Source organism: Xenopus laevis, chromosome 4L (genome assembly GCF_017654675.1).
Source record: "Xenopus laevis strain J_2021 chromosome 4L, Xenopus_laevis_v10.1, whole genome shotgun sequence".
NCBI classification, from domain to species: Eukaryota; Metazoa; Chordata; class Amphibia; order Anura; family Pipidae; genus Xenopus; species Xenopus laevis.
Genome location: NC_054377.1, coordinates 31,804,755 through 31,832,635, shown reverse-complemented (window position 1 = coordinate 31,832,635; position 27,881 = coordinate 31,804,755). Strand labels below are relative to the sequence as shown.

Genomic DNA, 27,881 nt, shown 5'->3' with positions numbered 1-27,881 from the left:
CGGTACTTAGTTTTAACCTTTCCTTCTCCTTTAGGCAAATAATTATAATATTTAAAACTAATTCCTGTTTTCTCTGCAATAATAAACATACTTTTACTTGATACTAACTAGGCTAAATGCATCCATATTGTGGCAACACAGTCCTGTTGGGTTTATCTAATGTTTAAATTATTTTTAGCAGACTTAAGGTATGGACATCCAAATTACAGAAAGATCCCTTACCCAGAAAACACCAAGCTTAAAGCTTTCAAGATAATAAATCTCATACCTGTATGTGAATATATCTTCTCTCAGTTTAGGTTTTAAGAAAATTACATTAATGATCAACACCATATATACAGTATATATTGTCAGTTAAGATTAGAGAACTGGAAAAATAAAGAAATCTGAAAAGAATATAAACTGGAACAGCAGGTTTTAAATGGGTTGTTCACCTTTGAGTTAACATTTAGTATGATGTAGAGAGTGATATTCTGAGACAATTTGCAATTGGTTTTAATTTTTTTTTTTATTTGTGGTTTTTGAGTTTTTAGCTTTTTATTCAGCAGCTCTCCAGTTTGTAATTTTAGCAGTCTTCTTGCTAGGGTTCAAATTACCCTAGCAACCATGCATTTATTTGAATAAGAGACTGGAATATTAATAGGAGAGGCTTCAATAGAAAGATGAGTAATAAAAAGTAGCAATTTGTGGCATTACAGAGCTTTTGTTTTAAATGGGGTCAGTGATCCCCATTTAAAAGCTGGAAAGGGTCAGAAGAAGAAGAAGGCTCTTCATTTAAAAAACTCTAAAAAATAAATAATGAAGACCAGTATTGGCTATGTTATACTATATTAAAAGTTAGCTTACAGGTGAACCCTAGGTTAGGTGGACCTAACCTATATTTGATGCATTTAACTGCCACAGAACAGTTTAGACTTTGGTGTAGGCACACAAACTTCTGGGCAGTGAACCTTTTAGCATCTCAATGGACAGGGATATTTACACTTTGTTTTTAGTATATGTAATTGGTAGAAGACATACAATATAAAAAAAGAAATAAAAAGTAGTGTTTAGTGGATCTGGCGGAATGCACTGAAAAGCTTCCTATAGGAAAAAAGTTTTTAAATTATAGGACATTAAACACAATGCTTGTGGGTGGTTGTCGGAAAGAAGGAACTAGAGTTTCACAAGTGGGATATAATTAGTAAGATGTTTCTTGCATACATTAATCTATACTTTAAGGAGATTTAAATAGATTTTCCTCATTTGAATATAAGGGAATGATGGTGGAAACTGTGCTTAAATGTACTGAAGAAATGTGATACTTTTTAAGTTTAAAGATCGATTTTTGTGAAAGGAATTGCAAGTTGTAGTGGTATGTGTACAAGAGGCAGGGAAGGGCCAGCGCAGAAGGAGGGATAGATAATTCTGTGTACAGCAGATCTAAGATGCCTTTCCATTCTGTTTGACGTGGTGTAGCATGGAGACATTTTTATATTGGGACAGTATTAATTTGTGCACCAGGCTCTTCATTTGTATTGCTGTAACACTGTGAGCCCTTCATTTGGAATGTGCTGAAACATACTGAGGTGTTCACTGTCACTTTAGTAGGTAGCATTTGCGCAGTCTGGGTTCATAGGTCTATAGCTACACCTACATCACTGTTCAATAGTCAATAAATGGGCATCCGAATTTGTACTTAAACTCGAAAAACAAATACATTCTGGGCGTACTGTTGAATAGCAAACAAAAAGCAAATTAAGTAGCGTACAATTTATCTTAGAATGGCCCTGTACCTTTCTCTTCATTTTTCTAAGGATTTCTCTGCGTTTTTTGTTTATTTATTAATCATATTGACAGTACATGCCATAAAATGAAATTGGGTGGTTAAGTTTGACATAGCTAATGTTATGACCATCCTCTTCAGCTCCCTAACATGGAAGAATGTCAAACCATAGTAACGTTTAGTTTGATCAATTTCATTTATAATCTATAGAGAAATATGGCTATGCACAAGACCCAGGAGCAAAGCTCTAATCTTTCTAAAACATTTGTTATATGTCTGATACTTCCTGTTGACCATTGATGAGTGAATTTTGTGGCAAACCAAATTAATCACCCAGCACCCTTGAAATAAAAAGAGAACAGCATGGACAGTATGGTCCTCTTTTATTCACCTACATAGTGTCACACAGGAGCATGACTGGAAGCATGAGACATGCTATTCAGAACAGGTATAGAGTTCTTTATAATACAAATATAAGGTTCACTAATTAACTCTCAGGCACCCACACAAGCAGAGCTCTGTTCATTCTGCTTGTGGGAGGGACAGCAGTAAGAAAGATTGAGAGACCCATGCATTGCAGGCTTACAAATCAGATCCCTGCTGCTGTCATTGACTGAGAAGGGGGTAGAGGGCCAGCTGATGTGTTGCCAGTACTGTAACTGGAAGTGTTTTTTATATATGAAGGTTCCCCTCTAAGCAACGAATCCTTACATGTACAGGAGTATGCGTCCCCAGTGCTCCTTAGGTTGCGGCTGGGCAGCATGCCGCCTCTAAAAACTTGCCACCCTAGGCCAGCCATTTTTGGCCTGGCCACAAATCCGGGACTATGGGTGTTACAGTATATGTGACTTAGCTAGAGTTTAGTGTAGCTCTATCCTATGTATTCCCTATACAAGTAGTTTCTGCATGTATTTCAAGAACTTTGCTCTGTCACTGACTCCCATCCATTTAATAAACAGAGAGCTAATATGTAACTCATATGCATTCCATGGAAAAAGTGGCATGTGAGTGTTTTATCTTTATTGTTATCTTTGTTACAAAATGTGTGCTACAAACATGTGCTATCAAAAAAATGGAAATATTGTACATGCAATAATATGGAAATTAATTTAATGTGAATTATGATCCTGTGAATAAAATACAATTAACAGATCAGTTGCTGTAAAATGGTGGCAGTTGCCCAATAGCAATCACTTTATTTTTTTTTAATACCTAAGTGCACTATTATTAATGGACCTTTATGCCCTTTTGTCGGGGCAATCCTGAGCAGATAAAAAATACAAACTGAACCAATGAAGAGTGGAAGGATTGAGGATTTGAGTTGAATTAGTAGTCTGTGAGGGGGGTGGTCTAAAATTTTCACCATTTAGGAACTCTGTTATGATTGATGCATTTTTTATGGTATTGATTTTACTATTAAATTACACTGTTTACATTGCAAGTAATTCCTTCTACCATTTAAAATGTTATTCTTGAACCAATATATCTATTTTTTATTGGTGTGCATCTCATGGTTATTGTGCCTGGTCATGTGTTTTCAGAAAGAGCCAGTGCTTCACAATGGAACTGCATTTTGCTATTTTTTCTCCTACAATTGTAACTGAAGGAGTCACAAGTTAGTCAGACTTGGATTTTTTCTGTCGAGTGCTGTTCTCATATCTACCACTAGGTGGGTCATGGGAGTATTTTAGTTATGCAACTGTCAGGGAGCTGGTTACCTTCCCATTGTTCTGTTGATCAGCTGCTGGGGAGGAAATGGGAGGGGTAATATCACTCCAAATTGCAGTGCAGCAGTAAAGAGTGATTGAAGTCACATGATTGAGGGCACCTGAGACACTAACAACATGTCTAGCTCCAAATCAGATTTCAAAATTAAATTTTAAAAAATCTGTTTGTTCTTTGGGAAAAATGGATTTCAATGGAGGATGCTGCTGAAAGAGTGCCATTAACTGATGCATTTTGTAAAAAAATATGTTTTTGACAGAATCCCCTTTATAAAGCATCTCTGACTTAATGTTATAAATGAAAATAAGTAGGAAAGGCATTTTATACATGTACAGTAAATTATTCCCCATACTTAAAACATGAAAATGACTTTAAATCCTACTTATAAAGAGAATGCATTGTATCATTCAGTATAGAAAAGGCATCTCCATACCCTTCACGATCCACACGCTCCACATCAGGTACTCTCATTCCAAAAATGAAGAGATTTTCTTCTCCAGCTTCTTCAGCCATTTCCACATTTGCTCCATCCATGGTACCAATTGTAAGGGCACCATTCAACATAAACTTCATATTGCCAGTGCCAGATGCCTCTGTGCCAGCAGTGGATATTTGCTCTGATAGGTCGGCCGCTGGAACCACTGTACATTAGTAATGGATAGAAAGCAAATAAAGATCATTTATTTCCATTGACATTTTCTGCAGAGAAAAACATCTTCTACCAACTTCTTCTGTGTGACCAAATCAGAACAAATTAGCAACCACACCATCACCGACATTGTACTGATATTTTGCCAATTGGTTATATATCATTTCATTAAACTTTCATTCTGTGCTGAGTACAGGAACATGTTTGATGAATTAAATAAGAGGAGCCACTTTGTTTAATAAGGCCTCCTAAAAAAAAGAGATATTTTGAAGGCTTCACCTTTCTCTGCCAGTGACACCCGGTAGTTTTCCAAGAAAATGAATTTGAGACGGTCTCCAATGACTGGGTCATTGTTGATTATATCGCCCACTGATGTGATCAGTTTAATTATCATCTTGGCCATGTGATACCCAGGAGCAGCCTGTCAATAGGAAAATGGTAGAGTGGTCATGAAAGGATTCAAGTGGCTTTATCGTTTCTAAGAAAAAGGGAAAGAACAGAAATGAGAAATAAAAATATGAACAGAATTTAGGCTGGAAAAAGAAAGCTTTCAAAAGACCCAGTTAGAGAATCAATGCAAAATCATTCTGCATTCATTTTTCTCATCCTATTTGTTAAAGAAACAGTAACATCAAAAATTGAAAGTGTTTTAAAGTAATACAAATATCATGTAGTGTTGCCCTGCACTGGTAAAATTGCTGTGTTTGCTTCAGAAGCACTACTATTGTTTATATGAATAAGCTGCTGTGTAGCAATGGGGGCAGCCATTTAAAGGAGAAAAGGCTCAGGTTACACAGCAGATAGCAGATAAACTCTGTCGAACAGAATGGTGTTATCTGTTATCCACTATTTATCCTGTGCCATATAGCCTTTTTTCAATTTCCGCAATTGCTACACAGCAGCTTGTTTATATGAACTATAGTAGTATTTCTGAAGCAAACAGATCAGTGCTGGGCAACAGTACATGATATTTTCATTTCTTTAAAACACTTTGATTTTTGGTGTTACTGTTCCTTTAAAACAAAGAAGGGGTCATTTAATTAAACCCGGGGAGAAGTGCAAGACAATTGGGGCAGTCCCATGTCTCTGAGCTCTGAAATGGAGTGTCGAGACCTGGGGAAATTCAGTAATGCTGTGTGCAAAAAAAAATAAAAGAGGCACATTAATTGCACTTCACACACTGTTTTGTTGGTCATAAATGAATTTATGCTCTCCTTTCCTATAACAACTCATGTTCCATCCCTTTTTCCCCAAAACTCAGTTATCATTCTTCCATTTCTGTTTCTCTATGCATTATGAAGTGTCAGCAGAGAGTGAAAGGAGAATCAGAATTATGCTTCATTAGTCTTACTGCATTTGTGTGAGCAAAGCTAATTGCCAACTGGTTGCTACGGGTTACTACTCCAGTGTAAATTACACCAATTTTGTGAATATCACCTTATGCAGTGTCTAAATGTTATACAGTGAATTAATAGGGATACTAGATTCTTGCTGATACTGTATAAAAAAAACACTTGTATTTATATTGCTATGTATATATTTCCTTTGGTCTGTGTTATATAGCATGTAATTAATTTAATGTTCTGTTATTATTACTACTTTCTGGCAAGTAATACTGTGTAAGGGCACTTAAAAGGGTGTCAATTAAAATGTGTATATACATTTATAATACACAAGAGCCATGAATATCCTGTAAATTATATCCTTGTAAACAGAGCTTAGTGACTTCATTTCTGTCACATGACTCACTGAAACTTGTGTATTATAATATATTAAATATGAGGATATTAGAGGTTATCTCGGAGTTCCATGACCTGTATAAAAACACTCGGCCTTCGGTAACTTATAATGTCTTTATATTTTACAAGTGGGACGTGCTATAAGGTAGTTCGTCCCTTATAGCTCACTTAACAAGCACTTGTGTCCCAGGGAATGCTGTTCTCTGCACTGAATGGCAAATTAAAAATCCAGCACAGTGTCAGGGGGAGCAATAGGGCAGGCGGTAAGGATAGGACTCCATTGTTGCCTGTGTCCTCCTGCCACTCGACTTACATGTCTGAACAATGTGCAAGTTATTAGTATGCCTATACTACCCACTGTCTTACACCTTACCATTAGAGCACTGACTAATACAGTTAGAGCTGTATTCACAAAAGCAGCGTCAGACACCTGCAGCAATTCCTAATTACCATAACGCAGTATGCAAAGTGCAAAAAAAAGCCCCTTGTGGTTTTTTCATAAACTACAATGTAATGTACATGACAGTACATGCCAGTCAGTCCCTGACAATCAGCATGGTAGTTTCTACTTTCTATGTACAAGGACTGTACTTACCTTTCCTCCAATCATCACTGTTCTGGGTACATACTGTTTGCTGGGATCCTTCTTTATACCTAATGCACAGAAAGTAGATTACACAATAATGCTTTCTCAAATGTACAGTCAGTTGCCCTCTTCCATCCCAGAAAGGAGCTAGGATCATTTTATGCAAAAGTTAGCACATAATGAAATGTGTTCAGAGTTCAAGACAGAAAGCATTAGACCTTAAAGGAGACAAAAACACTTTCTACAACCCCAGGCCCCTCCAAAGACCTCCCTCACCTCCTCACTCCTAAACCACACTACATAATGGTCCTATCTGTGCACCTGGCAAAAAAATGCTTGCGCTGCAGGAGCAAGAACAATTGAAACAATCGGAATCAGGCTTCAACAGGACATGCTCTGTATCAGCCATTGGAAAAAAAAGTGAACCCAAAGATGCTTGAGATAACATCTAACAAGCTTGCTCCTCTACTTTGCATTTTTAGGTACATAGATAGTGTCAGTTGTGAGACTAATAGGTGGTGTGAGGAGGGAGACCTTTGAAGGGAATCTGGTGGGTAGGTAAGACTTTGTTCTCCTTTAAGAAAGCAGCTCCAGGTGTAGGGCATGCATCCACAATGCCACAAGCCTGGTTTCCTGGTTTGCAACAAAACACTTAGATAAGTATTGTGAAAGCCGACATCTACAGCAGAGCTACAGCTTCCCAACCATTCATGATAGGAGATAACTCAATGCATTAATTAGGAAATATGGCCACATGAATTATATACCTAGTGACACTCAGTGATTGGAAACATCATATGGTCAGATGAACCATCATTATAAAAGCTCCCAAAAGGTTTGTAGTTTTGGAGAATGCATATAGTCCCACTATCACCCATCACAGAAGAAATAAAGCCCTTGTACAAACAACCTGGTGTGTTTGAGGAACATCAAGACAAAAGGGAAGAACAAGCAGTGCAGAGAATAGAAAGAGCCAGACATATACAGCTTTCAACAACAATAACATTTTAGAAAATCATTAAACATTTTTAATCAGTGTAAACTTGAAACTTGCTTGGACATTTTCTTTTCTCATGCAAAATGTAATTTGTCTTCCAAATGACAGCTGAAACAGGAAAGCTGCAAATGCTGGAAGAGTAAAGCAGTCTGATCTACATTGGCACTATTAGAGAAGAATGACAATGACCGTGGCTGCCAGCATTTATTGTAAGGGCTCAATTAAATGGGAGACTTTGGATGGATAAACATATCTCTCCCTGCATAATCCTATCAAGCACCAGCACAAGTTATTGTGGGATGCTGCAAAATCTGATCATCTGTGCTATAATGTAAAATGTAATCATTTTTCTGTTTTTCTGCAACTTCATCCGACAAGCATTGTGCATGCAGGTGACATGCAGTTTTATGTCATATCAAATTGCAAAACTTTTTGTTTTACAGTAGGGGGGTACCAAATCCAGGGCCAGGTTCAAGATTTGGCTAAATCCTAGAACCTAGGACCACTAGAACTTTGTTGAGCTGAACTGAATCCAAATCCATTTTTTATGTATTGGGCCAAGCAATATGTGGAGAATTTGGCTAAATCTAAAAATTATGAATTTAGTGCATACCTAGTTCAAAGGATGATGATGTATCGGTTTGATGTTATTTGCCAGTGCAAAGACATCCAACAAAACAGTAGTCAGTGTCAGTGAAAATCACGAAATGATAGTGAGAATATATGCATTCATACCTAATAATACACAGCAGCACTCAATTTGCTTTCCTCGGATCTAACTAGTGGCTCACAGATACTGTTTTATTACAGGAATAAAATTTATAGTTGTGCCCCAACCTGACAGGGCAGGGACAGCAACACTGAGAAAAAGATTGGTTTACAAGTTCTTGTTTTTATATCTTGTGAAAAAATACTATACTGTTCATGGTTATTTGGCTTCTTACCAGCCCATGAGATAGTATAGAACAGGTATCTTCTTGTATGCTGTGTTTTGCTTTGGTCAAATGATTGGGCTAACTAGTAGCAGTAGATAACTATTTATAGATATAAGCACAAGTGTCACCTATGCAAATTCATAGAGAGAAAAGGTTGTACAACATTTACATTTTCTAGTGCTAGCCACCTCTCATCACATAATCAAATAATAAAAAGTCATCCAGTTAACTGACTATATCTACATTTTTCACATATATTAAAACAGGGGTGTCCAAACTTTTTGCAACGAGCGCCTGATTTGGTGAGGTGAAAATGTGTGGGGGCCGACCATTCAGCCTGACATTCTTTGAACCATTAACATCATTTAACTCATTTAAAAAAGGAATCGCATAGCCGTAGCAGTAGATCTGCCACTTGGTCTATACTGCTGCCTGTGTGCTGAAGGTGTTAGCAATAGACACGTGATGCACTGCTCTCGCAAACTTCTTTATTTTACAGTACTGGCACGTCAGTACATCTATTGGCATCTTCAGCCCTAAAGAAGTATGTGAAGCGGCGTGACACTATGTGCCAGTACGTGTCTATTGCTAACACCTTCGGCTCACAGGCAGCAGTATAGACCAAGTGGCAGATCATTTTACTAATGTCCCCAAATATTACTGCTACAGCTTGGCGATTCCTGATTGCATTGTGCTGGCGGGCCGCATTATTATTAATTTCATGATGGAGGCTGAGAGCAGGTGTAAATTTGAAAACAGGCCGCATTTGGCCCCCAGGCCTGTATTAAAATCTCAGGCATTTTCTTTTGTCCTACTTACGATTGTATAGAGTGATCACATGAAGACAGTTTAAAAGTTGCCTCTTATACTCGTGAATTCTCTTCACATGAACATCAAACATAGAGTTTGGATTAATTTTCACTTTGTATTGACTCTCCAGATACCTTGAGAACTTCAGCTTGTTTTCCTGTATGTGTAAGAGACATGTTAATAATAATATTCTCAGTGCAAGTACCTGTGAAACATAATATAAAGCCGAAGAAGATTCAGATGAAAGCAGTAAATTACTGCAACTATATCACTTTATTACCACATAAGTGGTAACCCAGTGGCTAAAAATTTCTTAGCACGTGTGTTGAGTGAAGTGTTTATAAGTTTAAACGGTTTGCTTACTCATTATATTTAACAGAGCCACCGAACTGTTGGAGTCTAAACTGTTTGCTGTATTAATAACTATGTTTCACTGTTTTAAGTATGTACTTGTTTCAGACAGCATCGTATATATGCTTTACCTGTTTCACTTTGGCCACATCCCGAATAAACCCTTCATCATTTATGAAGTTAAGGAGTTTCCTAAGATTGTCCAAGTTAGTGATGTAATCTTCACCAATACGCTGTAGGAATAAGAAAATGATAAATGTGTCTTTAAGTAGAATTAGTAGTGCTTCATGTATCAAACAGGTAGTCAGTACTCAAAAAAATACATGGCTTTTAAATGCCCTTAGCCTTCCTCCATCACGCCATTAGCATGTCATGATCCACCCTTATCTTTATCCTCCTTCCACTCTCAGCCCTCCAAAACCTGCCCTCAAATCCACCATCTGGGATGAATGATGGTGGATCCAGAAAGGCTCATGGTGGTGGGCCAAAGTGAAGGAGATGGGCTTAGGGATGATTGCAAAGCCTTAGGGGGGGGTTGAAGGAGAGTGATTGGTGAAAAAAGGAAGGCAAATTAAATAAACGGGAAGGTGTTTGAGGTTAATATATAAAAAGCTGATAAGTGGATTCATGAGACTAGCTAAGGGCTAAGTGCAGATAGTAGAGGGCTGATGGAAAGTTGATAAGGGAAGAGAAGACATTTGGGGGCAGATTCATCAAAGGTCGAATTCTCAAATTCGGGGGAGTTTTTCTAGGGTAGTTTTCAATCAAAAACTCAAATTTTCAGGTTATAAAAAACTTTTTTAAAAAAAAAAAACCAAAAAACTGTTATGTCACTTCTTTATCAGATAGACTAATAATTTAAACTATCTGTACAATGACTCCCTTATGTTTTGCTCCTTACTGTATTCTGATAGTATTCCTGAATATTAGTATATAATTATATCAGAATACAGTAAGGATCAAAACATAAGGGAGTCATTGTACAGATATTTTTAATCGTTAGTAAATTAATTAGATTGTATAGTCTATGGGACAGGGATCTCCTTCATCTTGTCTCTTTGACACCCAATATTAATGTAACTGTATTTTGTCAGTTTCTTTCATTATTATTTCCGAAGAAGAACACACATACATCTATTTATACCCACCTCTGCAATAATTTCTGCCAGACCTGAATTACACAGCACTAGCCAGCGCCGGGGTGTGATCCCATTTGTCTTATTCTGAAATTTGTGTGGGTCCATCTCGTAGAAATCATGAAAACTGAGAAGAAAAGTATGGAACATGAATATTAAGGGCAATGTCACATGACATACAGGCCACTACTGCTCCGTGTGTACAGTAACTAACATGAACGTCACGGTGCACAAGAGGGAGGATTTTGGCAAAATAAGGATAAAAATTAACAGGTGTTAAATTGTGGTTGAGCAAGACAGACTTTACTAATCAACCTCAACATGTATGCTTGCTTCTATGTTACATCAGTGGAAAGAAGCCAGGAGGGAAATATACTTACACTGTATCCTTTATAATGTCAGAGTGAATTTGAGCAACTCCATTAACAGCATGTGAACCCACAATACATAAATGAGCCATATTAATGCGCTTTACTGAGCCCTCTTCAACAATAGACATCCTGCGCATACGATCTACATCTCCAGGGAACATGGATGAAACATGCTAAGAAAGAGAAAGAAAGTGCAAAATTTATAATATAATATAAGAGAAGGCAGCGTAGGACATAGAAGGACAAATGAAAGGAGACAATGTAAGAGACAAGAGAAATGGAGGGAGATTGAGTATGGTACTGTAGATAAAAAAAAAATAAATGCACAGGGGAAAATTCATTAAAGGGCAAATTTCGCCAGGCGCAAATTGGCTACCACTACAATAATTTACTAAAATGTGAAGTTGGGTCTCTGCAGCCAAACGCTGGCGAAGTTTGTTTCTGCCTAGGTCAATTTGAATTGGGCATTTCTTTTATATCTTATATATGACTTTATTAGAGATGTTGGGGAAATTGCTTGAAGTGGCCACTTATTATTAAGAATGTCCAAGAAAGCAAAAAAAGGCAAAATAGATCCTCTAATGCCCTAGACATTAGCCCACCCATTAGCCCACCCTAAAATGTTAAAAAAAATGTAAACATACATAAAAAATGTTTAATAGTTACAACTTTTAAAGACAATCCCACTTTAAAATATGAAAAACGCAAACATTTTTTGACTTTTTTTTTTTTGACTTTTTGAAAGAGGTAACATAATGTAAAATTCTTGCTTTAGTGAATTTTAGTGAACGAAAATTCGCCTGGAGATAGGGTGCAAAACTGCACTAGCAACGGTCTCTTTCGCTAGCTAATTGTCCTCTATGCATGATAGGATTTCTGGTGAATTGTCGTTATTAACAGCCACTTCGCCCTTTAGTAAATCTGCCCCATCTGAAGAAAAATTCAGATGGGGCAGATTACAGAAATGAAGCAGGGAAGATGAAGAGAAGCCAACAAAGTAAACGTAAGTAGTACATTGAGATGTCTTTGGTTAATTTCGTAGATGATTTCCAAGTGCCTTGGAAGCAAATTCTGTAGGAGTTGCACTGGCCAACGCTCTAAAGCTTCTGGTAACACTGTGTGATTGGTGTAAGCACAAGTACGGACAGTCAGATCCCAGGCCTGCAAGAGAGGAATGAAGTTTTTTAAGCCAAGTTAAACGCAATATTTGTATTGATAAATTATATATATATATATATATATATATATTTATTTATTTATATATTTATTTTATTTTTATATTGATAATTCTAGCACACATATTTTTATTTTTATACTTATTTTCTTGTGACTTTTATCTTGACCTTTGTTAAATATAACTGTTACAAAAAAAAGTGTGAAGCAAACATTGTCAGAACTAAAGCTTAGGACCCACCAGAGAATCTAGCATTTGGGGTCCAATGTCAAAGCTATTAGAATTAAAACATACTATATAGTACAACTCTGTATTGGATATAAAAAGTATCCTGGCAGGGCTTTGGCCCACCAAGAGAGAAACCTGGCAGCATTAAGTTAGCTTTCATTATGTTACAGAATGCCCTATTATTAGCAACTTATCAACTAATCGCAATTTTTTATTATTATTTACCTCCTCTTCTAATTCTTTACAGCTTGGCACTACTTTACAGCTTTTCACTGACTCCGGCAGCCACAACACTATGGCTCTGTGAGGCTGTAATTTTAAGCTTATTTTTTACTCTCTATATCTTTTTATACTTATTAACTTTCCTGTCTGACATTGTGTGCGTGGTACCTGGCGATTTGCATTTTTCTCGATGGCGCAACCAAATGAATGACTTGTCGCCGAGACTCACTTTTAAAAAAACGCGGGCGACAAATCTTCCCATGTGTCACTACCCTGAAGCACTGGCTGGCTGCTAGGTTAAACTGGGTCCTAGCAACCAGTTTCTGAAATTCCAAATTGCAAATAGTTTTAAGTTAAGTTAAATGTGAACTGCCTCTTTAATACCATTAAGTGAACCAGTGGCTAATTAATATGCAAATACTAAGAACAGAACACTTATTAAGGAAAACAGATTATGTGTACCTTATCCCAATCCAATTTTTCAATGTCCACAAAAATTCTCATGAGTTCAGGAATAGCCATTGATGGGTGGGTATCATTAAGCTGTATGGCCACCTAAAAGAGACACCAAAAAATGACTATAACACCTGAAATGAGCTAAAGATAGAGAATGAGGATCTGCTTGGTAGAAAATAATGTACCTTGTCAGGGAATGCATCAAATGATGTACGGACTGCATCTCTGCAACCAAACTTAGAGGATTTGAAGCGTCTGATTATATCCTGTAGGGTAGCAGCAACAACAAAGTATTCCTGCTTCAGCCTTAGCTCCTTACCCTCAAAGAACTGGAAATAAAAGAGAGAAGTTTAAGGTGCCTACTAAAGATACTGTAGACTCAACATAAGCAATTGAGAGTGGCAGGCACATACTGTAACAAATCAGGAACTCCAGAGAATAAAGAAAATGAAAACATTAAATGGAAAAAAAAATCAGCATTACATTAGATGGATAACCTCTACACAAGGGCAATTGATGGAATAGACTATAAAAGCAAGTTTCTAAATCTTGTGTTTAGGGCATGAAGAACATACCTTCTGACCTGTACCTATAAAATGGCATACATTTCAAGGGCACCTATCACTTAAAAATGATTTCCCCCAATGGTGGTCATTATTTCTGGATTTTCTAAGAAAAGCTCCTTCTATTATACAGAAGGGAGCGTCGGGTGCAGGCAGCCATATTGGAGCACATGTATAATGAGCGAGTGACCCAGCTCATTCTTTATGCACATGCTTGCTATGTCAATGGGTCAGTGATCCAGATTGGTCACACAAATGTGCTTAAAGATTGAGCTAGGACACTAACTCATGCAGATGCGTGTGTCCAATATGGCTCCCCAAAATGGGAGTTCTCTCTCTCAATAGGGGGGATTTACTGAATAAAATAAATTTTCCCCCTTCTAGAGTGTGGACTTTGTCCAGTGGGGAAAACATTTTTTAGGTGACAGATGCCCCCCTGCGATGCCCTTTAAAAAAATAAGATTTGTATGGCACCGTACCAGAAAACAAGATTTATATGGCAGCATAACTGCATTTTTCCAGGCCAACCAATCAGATGTTTGTGTTAATCTTACTTGCACTTACATTATCGTTGGGATACAGAACTCGAGAAATGTTTTCAGCAAGATTACGGTCCAGAACCGCTTGGATGTAACCACCCACATTAACTGTAAAAAGCAGAAATAGGGCAATTCACTGATTTATTTAGATTGTTTTAATACTTTAACTTCTCCATATCAACCAGCAGTCGCAGGGGGGCTTGGGGAACAAGGGGGCCCAGACTGTGGGGTCTGCTTCCTCTATAGCTAATTAAAAACCTCTCCTCCCCAGCCGCTCTCCTACCTGTGGCGAGGAAGGGGGGATGCAAGTCGGGCGGGACATGGGAGGGACATCGGTGGGAGGAAGGGGATTGGAGTGCGCCAGGCCCCTATGAAGATTTTTTTTCAGGGAAAGCCAGTGCACTCTAGTTACACCACTGCATATTAGTACCTCTAAAAATCAGTACCCCAAAAATTTTGTCTCTGCATATTTGCACTTAAAGGACATCAATCCAGTGCACATCAGCATCTTTTTCACTTTTGCAGCATTTTGTACATCAATTGCCTAGGGCAGTGTAGATGATGCTGGGGCACTGGAGGAGTGTGGTAGCATGGCGCTGATAAGAAAAGTACCCTAGGTTGGCAAATGGGGCTCAAGGAGCTCCGGCCTAAGGTCTGAAGTAAGTTACTAGAATCACTGAGGGGAGGTCAAACAACTTGGCCTTCATTACCTTTCATAAACCATAAACATATGGGAAGGAGCTTTGACTTAATTGGTCTCTTGCTAAGACCTTGTCCATAGAGTGCAGATAACAAAAATCCCATCTAGTTAGGTCAATTAAATAGATTTTTTTTACAATCACATACTTTCAGTTTTTAAAGGGTACAATGAAAAAAAAATTAATGGGTTAGTTCGCCTTAAAGTTAACTTTTAGAATGTTATAGAAGGGCTTATTCTAAGCAACTTTTCAATTGGCTTTCATTTTTTCTATTTGTATAGTTTTTTGAATTATTTGCCTTCTTCTTCTGACTCTTTCCAGCTTTCAAATGGGGGTCACTGACCCTATCTAAAAACTTATGTTCTGTAAATCTACACATTTATTGTTATTCCTACTATGTATTACTCATCTTTATTTTTATTCAGGCCCTCTCCAATTCATATTCCACTCTCTTATTCAAATCAATGCATGGCTGCTAGGGTCATTTGGACCCTAGCAACCAGACTGCTGAACTTGCAAACTGGAGAGCTGGCAGATAAAAAGCTAAATAGCTAAAAAAAAAATCAAATAAAAAATGAAAACCAATTGCAAATTGTCTCGGAATATCACTCTCTACATCATACTAAAAGTTAATTTAAAGGGGCAGACAAATACTGTAAATTTAATTGAATAGCAATTACATTTACACATAACTTTTAAACCACAAAGATTTTCTTAATGTATCTATAATGGAGTTGTTGCTTATAATTTAATTTCTTTGTATTAGTCAAAGTGATACTTTTAAGTTCACATTCATTTCAGCTACATGAAATTCTAGGCATATATTTTTCTCTTTTAAATAAAGAAGCATTAATGAAAAATAAAAAAGCATAAGGTAGTAAGCATCCACTCACAGTCTTTCAAGTTGAACTCATTGGGAGCTTTTGCTGACCAAAGCCTCATGGTGTTCACGGTATTGTTTTTGTATCCTGGAACTGGTGTATCATATGGGAGTGCAAGGACAACCTGGTAAATGTGATAAAAAAAATAAGAAACTGAGACAATAGGGCACATTTACTAAAGTGTGAATTTTATCTTCACCTAACTTCACCAAAATTCGCTAGATGTATTTTCACATCTTCATATTTACTAAAAATCATAAGTTTACTTTTTCAAGTGAAATGTGGTGAATTTTCTCCTGGTGTAAATTTTCAATGAAAATTCTCCAGTTTATTTCCCCACACAATAGTAACGGGGAAAATTCTCTAGAGAATTTTCGCTAGAGAATTTTCACCATGGAGGAAAGTAGCAGGGAAAGGGCAATAGATTGTGATTTAAAAGTAGCTGCTCTATCTTTATAACGGGAGATCACCAGCCTGAACCTGGTGAAGTACACTTTGTACACGCTGTAACGGTCAAAATTGTGTGAAAATTCTCTTGCGCAACACAATATTACCCTTTAGTAAATGTGCCCCAATGACTGCAACCATTCTAGTTCTCTAGTCGTAGTTACCTTTAAATTTCTATATGAACTGCATGAAACAGGATACAGCCAAATACTGAGTCCCCTGGCACATAGGCCCATTATTTATATCATGGCTGATCTTCATTTATTTTGGCCATATGCCGTTGGGGCCGCTTTTATAGAAAGCACGTTTTATCTCCACCTTAAAGGGGATGTAATCCCAAGAAAATGATAAGTGAAAATCTAGCTGAGCCAAAAGCCTGGTATTAACAGTCTAAAAATGCAAATACAGGTATGGTACCTGTTATACAGAATGCTTGGGACCTTGGGTTATCTGGATAAAGGGTCTTTCCATAATTTGAATCTCCATACTCTGCTGAAAATCATTTAAATATTAAATAATGCCAATAAGATAGTTGTGCTTCCAATAAGGATTTATTATATCTTAGTTGGGAACTTGGGATCAAGTACAAGGTACCGTTTCATTACAGAGAAAAGGGAAATAGGTTTCAAAATAATTAATTATTTGATTAAAATGAAATCTATGAGAGATGGCTACCCCATAATTCAGAGCTCTTTGGATAACAGATTTCCATATAATGGATCCCATACCTATATATCAGATATTACTAAAAATAGAACACAAATGTAACTTGCTCAGAGATGTGCCCTAAGCAAGTTTATATCAATTACTTTTTGGGGATTAGATATCCTTTAATTGCAAAACAGAGTTACTCTTAAATCTCCACAGATTAGAATGTATGGTGCACAAATCTAAAGAAATAAGAAAAGTACAGACTGGTGCTGGTTCTATCTTTATTGCATTATTTTGTATTTTCTGATATTAAATTGCCATTTAAAGCATACTCCTTTTGAGTTTATACTACATTAATAATTGCAAACCTCAGCTACAAGGTCAATTTATCAAAGGCTGGGATGAAAATTGTATTCGTTCCTGATGAAAAAAAATTCTCTTTTCTCCTGCAGATTACTTTTTTTTTCCTAATCATGAATTTTTCATACGACTTCTCAGTGGCATATTTGCAATGAAGAAAATTTAGGAGCTCAAACCTGCTAAGGTCCATTCAAACTGATGGGCACATTTTGTCTGTTTAAATGGAAATCTTTCTCTCACTTCATTTGTTAGAGAATTTGCAAGTCTCAAGTTGCTCAAGCAAGGAAAACTTTATTGAGTGCTGTCAAGTGCAAACAATTCTTGCAACAAATTATACAATAATATGATGACAAAATAGTTAAGAGACACTCCATCATGACTTTACTTAGGCATCAGATTTAGCCCAAAAAAACTAAGAATAATTTTGATAAATCTCCTTCTCTAAAGTCTCTAAACAGCGACTTCAGAAAATCTAACCCCCTTTTCCCACAAGAATACCGTACTTTTCTATGTGAAACTTTTAAAACACAACATATACCTTTATACCTGTGTGATACAATGTAGAAAAAATGTTTGCATATATAAGATAAATATATTCATTCTGGTATTAAAGTTCCTTATACAGGTATGAACCTGTTATTCAGAATGCTCGGGACCTGGGGTTTTCCGGATAATGTATCTTTCTGTAATTCGGATCTTCATCAACTAAAAAAGCATGCAAACTTAACACAATAGACTGGTTTTGCTTCCAGTAAGGATTAATTATATCTTAGTTTGGATCAAGTACAAGGTACTGTTTTAAATCAATTTTAAAAATTTGGATTATTTGGATATTTGGAGTCTATGGGCCTTTCTGTAATTTGAATAATGGGTTTCCGGATAACGGATCCCATACCTGTATTGTAATATATTGCACTAACCTGTGTATCCACCAATTCAGCTCCATTTGGTGTGTGTTGAACCCTGCCAAAAAAATGTACAGGGATCATATATTCAGGCCGAGCTTTCTCCCAGGGGTTTCCATATCTAAGCCAATCATCTGCCTCTTCCATCTAGAATGACAAATAAAAAGAGCAATGCTCTAAATGAATAGACAGCAGTAGGAGAAGCAATAAATGGAAACAGGAATGCAAAAGAATGATATTAAAAAAAAACCATGAAAACTTAGTATACAGAAGCAGAAAACTGAATTTTCTTATTTGAAGGGGTGAACAAAGGCGGAGGGTGATTTTTTTGTTTGGGTAGGCTAATGTTACATCAACATTTTCTTCAGCTGTGATTTTCCACTGGTGGGGAAAGAGCTGATTCAAACCAATATTATAAAAGTTAAAAGTTGTAATTCACCTACTGAGCACACAGGTTTTTTTTTGTCTAAAATGCACTACAATCTGAAATCATGGGCTAACTTAAGCGCTTCTAACTGATGGGCCCACATTTACTAGAATAGATCAATGGAACTACCATTGACCATGGTATTTATTTTTGTGCAATGTAAGTATGAAATAATCCCCACATACCAGACAAGCAGGTGGAGAATTAGCAGCTGCTTTGTCTCTTGGCCCTGATCCCTAGCACAAACAATCATCCTGGGTAAAGCTCATTCTCACCTATTCCCTAACTATGATTGACACACACAGATCAGCTCTTAAATTTTCTCATCTGAAATCTCCTGAGCTTTCCAGTGCAAATACTTATGATGACATCACTGGAGTTACAAGGTAGGGATTGTTTTTTAAAGACACTAGTTAGTAGCACACCTTGTCCCTCCCCAAACTCAAATAGACACATTAGTCAGTAAGAGGATTTTTTTTTTCTTTGAATTTTTCTTTAAACTTTTTAGGCAAACAGGTTTGGGGAGGCTTAGCCTTCCCAAGCCTTAATGAAAATCCACCTATGTTGGTGAACATAATGTTTTTGATGTTATGGGGGGATTTCTGTTTTTCTGATTATGCCAAATGTCTTATAAAAGTCACTGAATATTAATTTTTGTGTAAACTATACTGAGGGGTCTTTTATGGGGTGGAAGAGCAGCAGATCAGTTACAGATAAATACCTGCAGAAATTTTAATCTGGGTGTGGGTGAGCAAGTCTAGTAATGTAGGATTACCAGGTATTCTCCTTTAAAACCAGATTCATATACCCTTGTACCCTAAAGTTTACATAAACCTATTCAAGAGATTTTTAAACTAAAACATTTTACTTCTTTTTAACTTGATTTTTATCATGTTTATGCGGTCTTTTCAAAGTAATAGCATAGAGATTGATTAAATTCAACATTTATTTACCATATCTAATTTCCTGTTGGTCAACAGTTTACATACCTCATAGATAAGATCCTGTTTTAGTAAACCACTAACAAATAAAAACAATAGCACAACATATTTGCAGTGAGCTGGATGACAGATGTCAATTCACTTTCCTTGATATTAAGACATGGGACCAGAGATCTTTCAAAACAGTCTAGTTTCACAGCTTTACTTTCTAAAAGGGGATATTTACCTTTAAGTGAACTACTACTATGTTGTAGACAATTACATAGTAAGGCAGATTGCACCTGGTCTTTATCTCCTTTTTCAATATTCATGTTTTGTTCTGCAGCCCTACTGTTTGTAATTTAGGTTATCTGGTTTTAGAGTTTCATTAACACCCAGGGGCAAATTCACTAAGATTCGTAGTTGCGCCAGGTGTAACTTCGCCGCACTTCGCCAGGCGTAGTTTCCCCAGCGCTCCGCAAATTCACTAAAATCCAAAGTTGCGCTCAGGGGTAGCGTAAGGTTGCGAAGTTGCGCTAGCGTTGATTCGCTAAGCGGAGCGAAGTTACGCTAGCGATGGTTAATTTGCATACGCCACCAAATTCAAATTTCAAAGGAGGAATACGTACAATCACTACAAATGCCTGGGAAACCTTCAAAACATCAAATAAAATTAACTGTATAGTTAAGTTGCCATGAGTTAGGAAATGTAGGGGGGAAGGAGGGGAGCCCCAAAAAAATATTTGATCTTTTTCAGCCTATCACCCATAATATAGAAAAAACGCCAACGTTGAACTTTGAACTTTGAACTTGAAGCAATCCCTATCTACTCTATTGCGCTTCGCCTGGTCTGAGGTGGCGAAGGAAGTCTAGCGTAAAAGGTAGCGTTCAGTACAATGCGCGCATTAGTGAATTTGCGTAGTTACATCCGTTGAGAAAATTCGCCTGGCGTAAGGGTGCGAAGTAACACTAGCGAATTTTCGCCAGCGTTCGTTGTGAATTGACGCTTGTTGTGAATTTGCCCCCAAGATGGAAAAATGCCTTAAATGCGCGTGTAACTGGTGCCCTATTAGTCTGCACTTTCAGGATTCTGTATCATTTGTAGTAAACTTTTTTTTTATTAATTAAAGCATCTGTAGTTTTTTATGCAAGGCTTTTGGGGACAGGCTATGAATATGTAGTATGTTTTTCTCCTCTGAACATATAATATATGAGGTCTTTTTTACACAAATAAAATGGCTATACACAGGATAGATTGTTGCAAAAATAGTATAAAACCACAATTTATTTTAAAAAATAAAATTTACAGGTCAAAAACAACTGGTATGTCAATACATAGCATGTCAGGTGAATTTACTGGGGAATATTGTTTGATAAAGAAAACAATAGTATTTTTCAAAGAATTTCACCGTGATGAGTGCTGTTCTCCCAGTGGAGCTCCCAACATGGGTGGCCATGCTGAAGCAAGTGCATAAGCATAAGAAACGGTACCCCAGGGCAATTCTCTTTAAGCTCCTGACCCTATTTAATAGTTGACTTTAAAGATAATTCCTAATTTTTTATGTGTGCATCAGAATGTGAACTCAACAGACCTGCCAGCCATTGGAAATCTTTTGATTGAAGATGCCAAATTCATACCGAATTCCATAACCGTATGCAGCAAGACCAAGAGTTGCCATAGAGTCCAGAAAACAGGCTGAGAAAAAAAATCAGTAGAGTGATCAATGAATGCTACCAGGGAAGCTTGTACTAAAAACAGCACGAGTCTATATTGGTTGAAAACATTGCTATTGGGTTTTATTAATGTTTTTAGCAGATTTAGAGGCCTAATAACTAATTTTCAAGGTCAAGTGGAAAAATATGCAATTAAATAAAAAAACAAACAAAATGTGTGACTTTTTCATCACTTTTTTCACCCAAAAGCTATCTTATTAAGAAAAGAAAGCATCAGAATATTTGCAGTTGTGTCCGCAAGTGAATAAATAACATTGTCCCATTTATTTTCAATGAGTCTGAAAGTTGGAAAAATGCCCATTGACTTCTGCAGAAACTTGCCAGCTTTCACAACTTGCCAAGTTTTTTCTGGCAACTCTTTGTGATTTTTTTTTTTTTAATAAATCCTGATTATTTTAAATTTCAGAAATGACTTGTGCGTATATTCATGCTTTCTCTCCACATTTTTTAAAACAAGAAAAAACTGCACCTCTATTTTTTATAAATCTGCCCCTTAAAATATGGTGATCCAAATTATGAAAACTACCCTTATTTGGAAAACCCAAGGTCCCAAGCATTCTGAATAATAGATTCAATATCTACATCAACTTAGTACCTGGGTACTAATAGCATTGCAGAAAAATTAAATGGGGGGAAGGTGGAAAAAAGATATTGAAGGGCAATTGATTGACTCCACCCAATATAAATAATGCCCCAGTAAGGAACCGTTAGGTGCTAATGAAAATCAACTGTACCAGAAATGTACCAGAAAATTGCATCCCATACATGCCAAGAAAATAATAAATTCATAGGCATGTGCTGCATTCCATATCCTGTATTTATACATCTCTCATTTGCTAGGCATTACATAACCCCAGACACACAGCAATAAAGAGTCTATGAAATGATGCCAAAACACTCTGGTACATGCCATATGGTAGTTAGTTTAAGCAATAAACAGCTAACCCTATGGGGCAGATTTATTAAGGGTCAAATTTTTTTCTAATTTATTTTATGATCAAAACTGTAAAATTAGATTAGGGAATTATTCAAACTCGATTCGCGTTTTTAAAAAAAATGGAATTCGATTTTTGAGATTTATCATACTCGGGCCCTTTAAGAATTCAAACTATTCGCCCCCTAAAATCTGACGAATTACTGTATAAGTCAATGGGAGAAGTCCAGTGACCAATATAAAGATTTTTCTAGCCTTCCTGGTCGATTTTGAATCGAATTCTATTCAAGTTTTTGGGTCAGTAAAATTCGTCTGAGTTTGACATATTCTATTTTTTAAATAAATGACCCCCAATCAAATTTTGAGTAAAATCGAATTATGCGAGTTAAAAAAAAAAAACTCACATGAACTTGAAATTCGACCCTTGATAAATGTGCCTCTATGTTTAATAAAAGACAATAATGTTGCCCAGGTTCAGTAATTCATGGTAAACAATATAAATTAAACAGGTGACCAGCAGAAGTAAAGTAAAGTAGCATATTTTGGACTATTTCTTACATTTCCCCCTTATCCACGAATACTCCCAAACCTTCCCTGTCAATGATTTATATAATTTGCTTCCAAGAAACATGAATTTGGTATGGTTAAAGGTATGGAGGGTTCACAACCTAGCCTACAATCGGAACTAAAATCACGTGTTTTTAATATTTACAAGTTATGCATATTTAAATGTGTAATTTTATGTATTCTATGTTAAATCAAGACACACTCCAAACTATTACACAAGCATATGGTTACCTGCTAATCTCCCAAGACCTCCATTTCCCAATCCAGCATCTTCTTCAATCTCCTCTAAATCTTCCATATCCAGTCCAAGCTGTAAAAAATGGCAACAGCTGACCATCTATTCATGATAACGTCTAGTATTGATAATCTGTAACATTCCCTCTTCACTGATGATTCTTCCACTTTTTATATGTTAAATTGGTTAATAACCTGCATATCGTTATGGTTTTATAGGGACCTCTGTAACTTTATTTTCAACTACTTTTAGATGTCCAGAATTTATTATATATATATATATATATATATATATATATATATATATATATATATATATATATATATATATATATATATATATAAAATTATCTGGCATAACTTCAGAGCCAATACAAGACCCTTAAATAAGAGTAATTAGTTATTGCAATATTGTCAGCAAACCATAGTTGTGATGTTAGAATGGAAGATTCAGTGAAAACTAGAATTATGTTTTGGGTAGTCAATAGTGTCCTGATATACTTTAAGAAGTACCTGGTATGTTGCTTCATCACAAGCATTTTCAAGACCTAAATTCACCATGGTATTCTGTAGTGTCCGACCCATATAGAATTCAAGGGAGAGATAATAAATCCTCTGGTAAAAAAAGAAAAGATTGTTGATTAGGAAAATATAAACACACACACATAAGAGGAGATGGTATAGGTCAGCCCAAGGATAGAAAAGTCAGCTGTGTAGTGACGGCTAACTGAAGGCAGGTGTAGGGCAAAACTCAAAAATGAAGACAGTTGTAAATTGTCTTAGAATTCTGCTACCATCTTATAAAAACTAGATTTTATGGTGAACTACCCTTTTATATTTTGTCTTTTTAGATATTTACATTTTTGTACTAAACTTTTAGGCTTGTAAATTCTTTAGAATTTTTATCTGGCTGCTATGGCTCTGGTACTCTATGCAGAAGTTTGAAAGGCAGAATAAAAAAAAGAGATAAAATATAAAGATAAGCAGTAAGCACTAAAAATGGAAGACTGAAACTATTTATGACCCACAAGTGCAGTTGAGGTTCCACAAAAAATGTATTTTGAAGCTAAGCACCAGAAATTACAACCATGCATGCGAGTCTGTTTTATTTGCTTTGTCGCATCTGAGGCCATCGCACTTAGAGTGGAAATTAAATATTTAAAGGGCCCATGCCCAATTGTTCCTTGCTCAGCGTAGGTCTATATTCTACAAATATTGCAGAAGTACCTTGTTTCCCCAGAGTTCCTGGCTTTTAAGTTCTAAAAGAGTGTAACTTAGGGGCATGCCCTTTAAGTAGAAAAAACAGGGCATGTTGGGCCTGTTTTTTATTTCTTTTTGTTATAGTACTTGTAGATGTATTGCATCTTTTCCAGAATAAGCAAGCGACATGAGCTTTACATTGTCTAATGTTTGTGAAAGTTCGGCATTATAAGGCGTTTCTCCCAGTTTGAGACTAGCATTGGGTAGGGGGCAACCATCATGGACAGGTAAGGGTCAGGAGGTGGCACACCTACAAGTCTCTGTCCCCCCTCATTATTACAAGACAGATGAATGCAGCCAGTGCTCTGGTCATAACAAGAATTCAGAAGGAGGGGTGCATAAGGACACCTAAAATTTAGTGCAGAGGAGTGCACAAAGTGCAAATAATAATAAAAAGTTGAAGTTCACGAATCCATCTGCAATTCTCATCCTTCCCTGCCTGCTGCCATAACCCTGAGTGATATGCACCCAGCACCTAGATACTTAATTTCCTTTAAATACTTTCCTGCCCCTTTCCACCCGCTGATATATATAATACATCTTGGGAAGTGACCTCCAACATACCGTAAGCATGTAAGAAAGCTGAGACATTACATTTGTTTGTGTTCAGTTATGTTCTACAAGTTTGATGCCAAGCATGCTGGTGTGGCTTTCTTGTTAAAATCACTGCTTGCTTTGCACAGAGGATGTTAATTAAGCATGTTCACCTGCTGGTGCCAGCCACTATTCAAGCTCAGTCCTTAGTGCAGATAATAATTACACAATTACATACATAATTATGTTTTTGCATGTGGTGTGAAGATATTTGGAGTAAGAGGTACAAATAAAAAAAATAAAAGAGCATTTATTCGGGGGGAATAATATGGGGGGAGGAGCAACATGTTAGGTTAGTAGAACAGTAGAAAGAAAAATAAGGCGACCTGGAAAGTGATATAGGAAACAGAATGGGGTAAAGAAATGGAATGCATAGATTATTATGGAAATCAGCATAAAATGAAGAGGAACAAGGAAGGAGGGTAACAGGGGAGAGCAGAATAGGATCACAATCAAGAAAAGATGCAAGCGTCCGGGCTGCAGCTGCAGCTGCTGCTGTCGATCTGCAGTACACATGGTCTCCCTGAAGCAAAAAGGGTACCATTGTGTGCATGAAATGCATTACAGTTACCAGTGCCCTTACAACATTGTGACAGTGTTTGCCTCTATCCAAGTGTCAAATCTACCTCCCCTGTGCATTAAACAATGTCTGTTATTGTGTATAATGTGCCTGGAGTGTTAGTACCGACCGCTTTTCACTGTTTATTATGTACTTGTGATGCCTTAACCCACTGTCTCTCACTATATGATGTTCTTTTTTAGGATGTCAGTGCCAAGCCCCTAACGTACCTCACATTATCAAGTAATTGGGATGCTAAAGCCTTTACCTATTGCCCTTAGTGTACACTGTATCCCATCTGAACTCGGCTACTTTCAGGGTTAATCCTGCACACCCAAACTGGTGTTGAACTACACCAGTAGTGCATAATTAGACCCTCCTCCCTTTCCCCTTTGTGGTCACTGTTTTGAAATCAGCAGTTAGTTATGAAAGGGGAATAAACACTACAATTTGGCTACTTGTCAAAGAAATTCCTTGGCATTTCGTTTATATATTACTGGGGTACTAACAAAAGGTCATCATAAAAACTAGAACAGTTTCATTTACCCTCCTACCTGCCACACATAATCAATTCTATAGTGTTAGCTATCAGGGGTCTGACTGCCAGCACAAAAGAATTGCTCTTTGCTGCTGCTCTTAAGACTTATGCAGAGAGGTAAAAGCAAAACGCCATGGCATGGAAAGGGTTAAGTAGCCTCCCCAAACACAAAAAATCACCCTCTGCCAATGAAAATTTCTAATAACCCTTTCCATTTGAGTTATTAATCCTACTGTTGACGATTCCAGGATTTTTCATTGACTCGTCGTATTTTGAATATTATATTCTCACATATTATAAATAGATGAAGCTCATCAGATGAATACACATTGCACTCAGCCTTTCCAGCATCACTGCCTTGGGGGCACAGCTCACCTTGGGATCATGCTCATAGTAATGCTGCTGAGTTCGGATCCAGCGTCCTACCAGGTGATCCCGTACTGTATGCGCAAGGGCAAAGTAATAATCGCGGGGCAGAGCCACATTTCTGTCCTTGACCAGGGTAAAGTGGAGGTGCCGGTTAAAGTTCTTCTTAAGGTCAGAGATATTTTCTGCGCCAGCCAATCCACGCACACTGATCTGTTTGCGCTTCTCTTGGTCAGTGAGAGGACGAGACATGATGAAAGCACAAGGTGGGCACCAGCAGCTGATGGGAGAATAAAGGCTACAGAAGCTATTACTTGAGGGGTACAGATAATATAGCTTGGGATGTCTCGCTGTGTCAGAGAGCCCACCCTTGTAATGCCCCTCCCCTTCTTACTGAAAAAGCCAAGAGGCAGGGTTAGAGAGGGCAGCTCGAGCGAAAGGGTACGAGTGACAGTTTACAGCAAGAGAACCTCAACAATGTCCAGTAGGCATGTAGAATGTTCAGCATGTTTCTTTGTCTGGTGGTGTTACTTTAAATAACATAAATACGTGCCCTGCTCACGTTTTACAAGTCTCTCTGCCATTAGAAAGGGAAAGGTGGGATGGCCTCAGCAAGGCAAAGGTTAATTCAGCTGTATTGGGGACCTGGAGGGGACGGGGTGATTGCAGTGCTGCAGATCAGATTTTAGTCTGCCCCTCTACTGTTTATATATAACTCTGACCTTCCGCCGGCAGATATATATATTACGGGCACGGGTGGTGGGGGATTTTTGTGTTTGGGGAGGCTAACCCCTTCCTTGCCAGGACACTTTGATCTAAACCTCTCTGCCTATGTCCTGTGAACACAGGGTATGCCATTGGTCTAATAGCAATAGGAATGAGCAATTCTATGGTGCAGGCAGTCAGATCCCTGACAGCTAGTAAGTCAACATAAATACAAATAATGCCTCAGCTGTTGCATTTGAAAGGAGGGAGATCTAATACATTCCTCATGCAGAAGCGGCTCTCTATTCACTGCTTAGGTTGTGAAAAGAGACAATTTTATATACTGGACTTGTTGGCAAAGGGGCAGGAAGAAATTGAAATAAAGTCCAATAATAAAGACAAATATGCACCTGGGTGCTGGCCCTAGCTCACATCACCAAGGGTCTTTAACAATTAATGGCAGCAGGCAGGGATGGAAGGGAAATGAAGACATATTCAGAGGATTTAGCTTTTGTTCCCTTCAAAGTGTTAAGGTGGCCATACACGAGCCAATGAAAGCTGTCGACAGATCAAGTGGCCAATGTATGGGGCCCTCCAACGGGTTTCTCTGACTGATATCTGGCCAAAATTCGGACAGATGTCAATCAGGCAGGTTTAAAAGTCCAGTTGGATCTAGGACTGCAAGGGTTTGTTGATGCAGTCCTTGTTCTGACCATCTACATTGCTGGTGTTGTGATAAATGTGTTGGGCCCTAGTGCCCACAATCAGATCACTCAGATATAACCCACCTCAAGGTGGGCATATTTGGGAGAGATCTGCTCATTTAGCTATCTCACCAAACAAGCGGATCTTTGC

The 27,881-nt window shown here is 37.4% G+C and overlaps 1 protein-coding gene across 1 annotated transcript in view; it reads right to left on the bottom strand.

Annotated features, from left to right (window-relative positions):
- The window catches only part of pygb.L (phosphorylase, glycogen; brain L homeolog), a 30,195-nt gene extending 3,535 nt beyond the window's left edge, over positions 1 to 26,660 (bottom strand). The window contains exons 1-17 of the mRNA XM_041590056.1: positions 26,331 to 26,660; positions 23,518 to 23,619; positions 23,002 to 23,080; positions 21,128 to 21,231; positions 18,204 to 18,335; positions 15,838 to 15,949; positions 14,272 to 14,354; positions 13,330 to 13,473; positions 13,151 to 13,243; positions 12,079 to 12,225; positions 11,074 to 11,237; positions 10,706 to 10,820; positions 9,689 to 9,790; positions 9,216 to 9,363; positions 6,474 to 6,532; positions 4,419 to 4,560; positions 3,924 to 4,131 (exon numbers count right to left, since the gene is read on the bottom strand). Of these exons, the coding sequence (XP_041445990.1) occupies positions 3,924 to 4,131; positions 4,419 to 4,560; positions 6,474 to 6,532; positions 9,216 to 9,363; positions 9,689 to 9,790; positions 10,706 to 10,820; positions 11,074 to 11,237; positions 12,079 to 12,225; positions 13,151 to 13,243; positions 13,330 to 13,473; positions 14,272 to 14,354; positions 15,838 to 15,949; positions 18,204 to 18,335; positions 21,128 to 21,231; positions 23,002 to 23,080; positions 23,518 to 23,619; positions 26,331 to 26,573 (2,177 nt within the window). The 5' untranslated portion in view covers positions 26,574 to 26,660. The remainder of the gene's footprint in view (positions 1 to 3,923; positions 4,132 to 4,418; positions 4,561 to 6,473; positions 6,533 to 9,215; positions 9,364 to 9,688; positions 9,791 to 10,705; positions 10,821 to 11,073; positions 11,238 to 12,078; positions 12,226 to 13,150; positions 13,244 to 13,329; positions 13,474 to 14,271; positions 14,355 to 15,837; positions 15,950 to 18,203; positions 18,336 to 21,127; positions 21,232 to 23,001; positions 23,081 to 23,517; positions 23,620 to 26,330) is intronic.
- Positions 26,661 to 27,881: the final 1,221 nt, after the last annotated feature.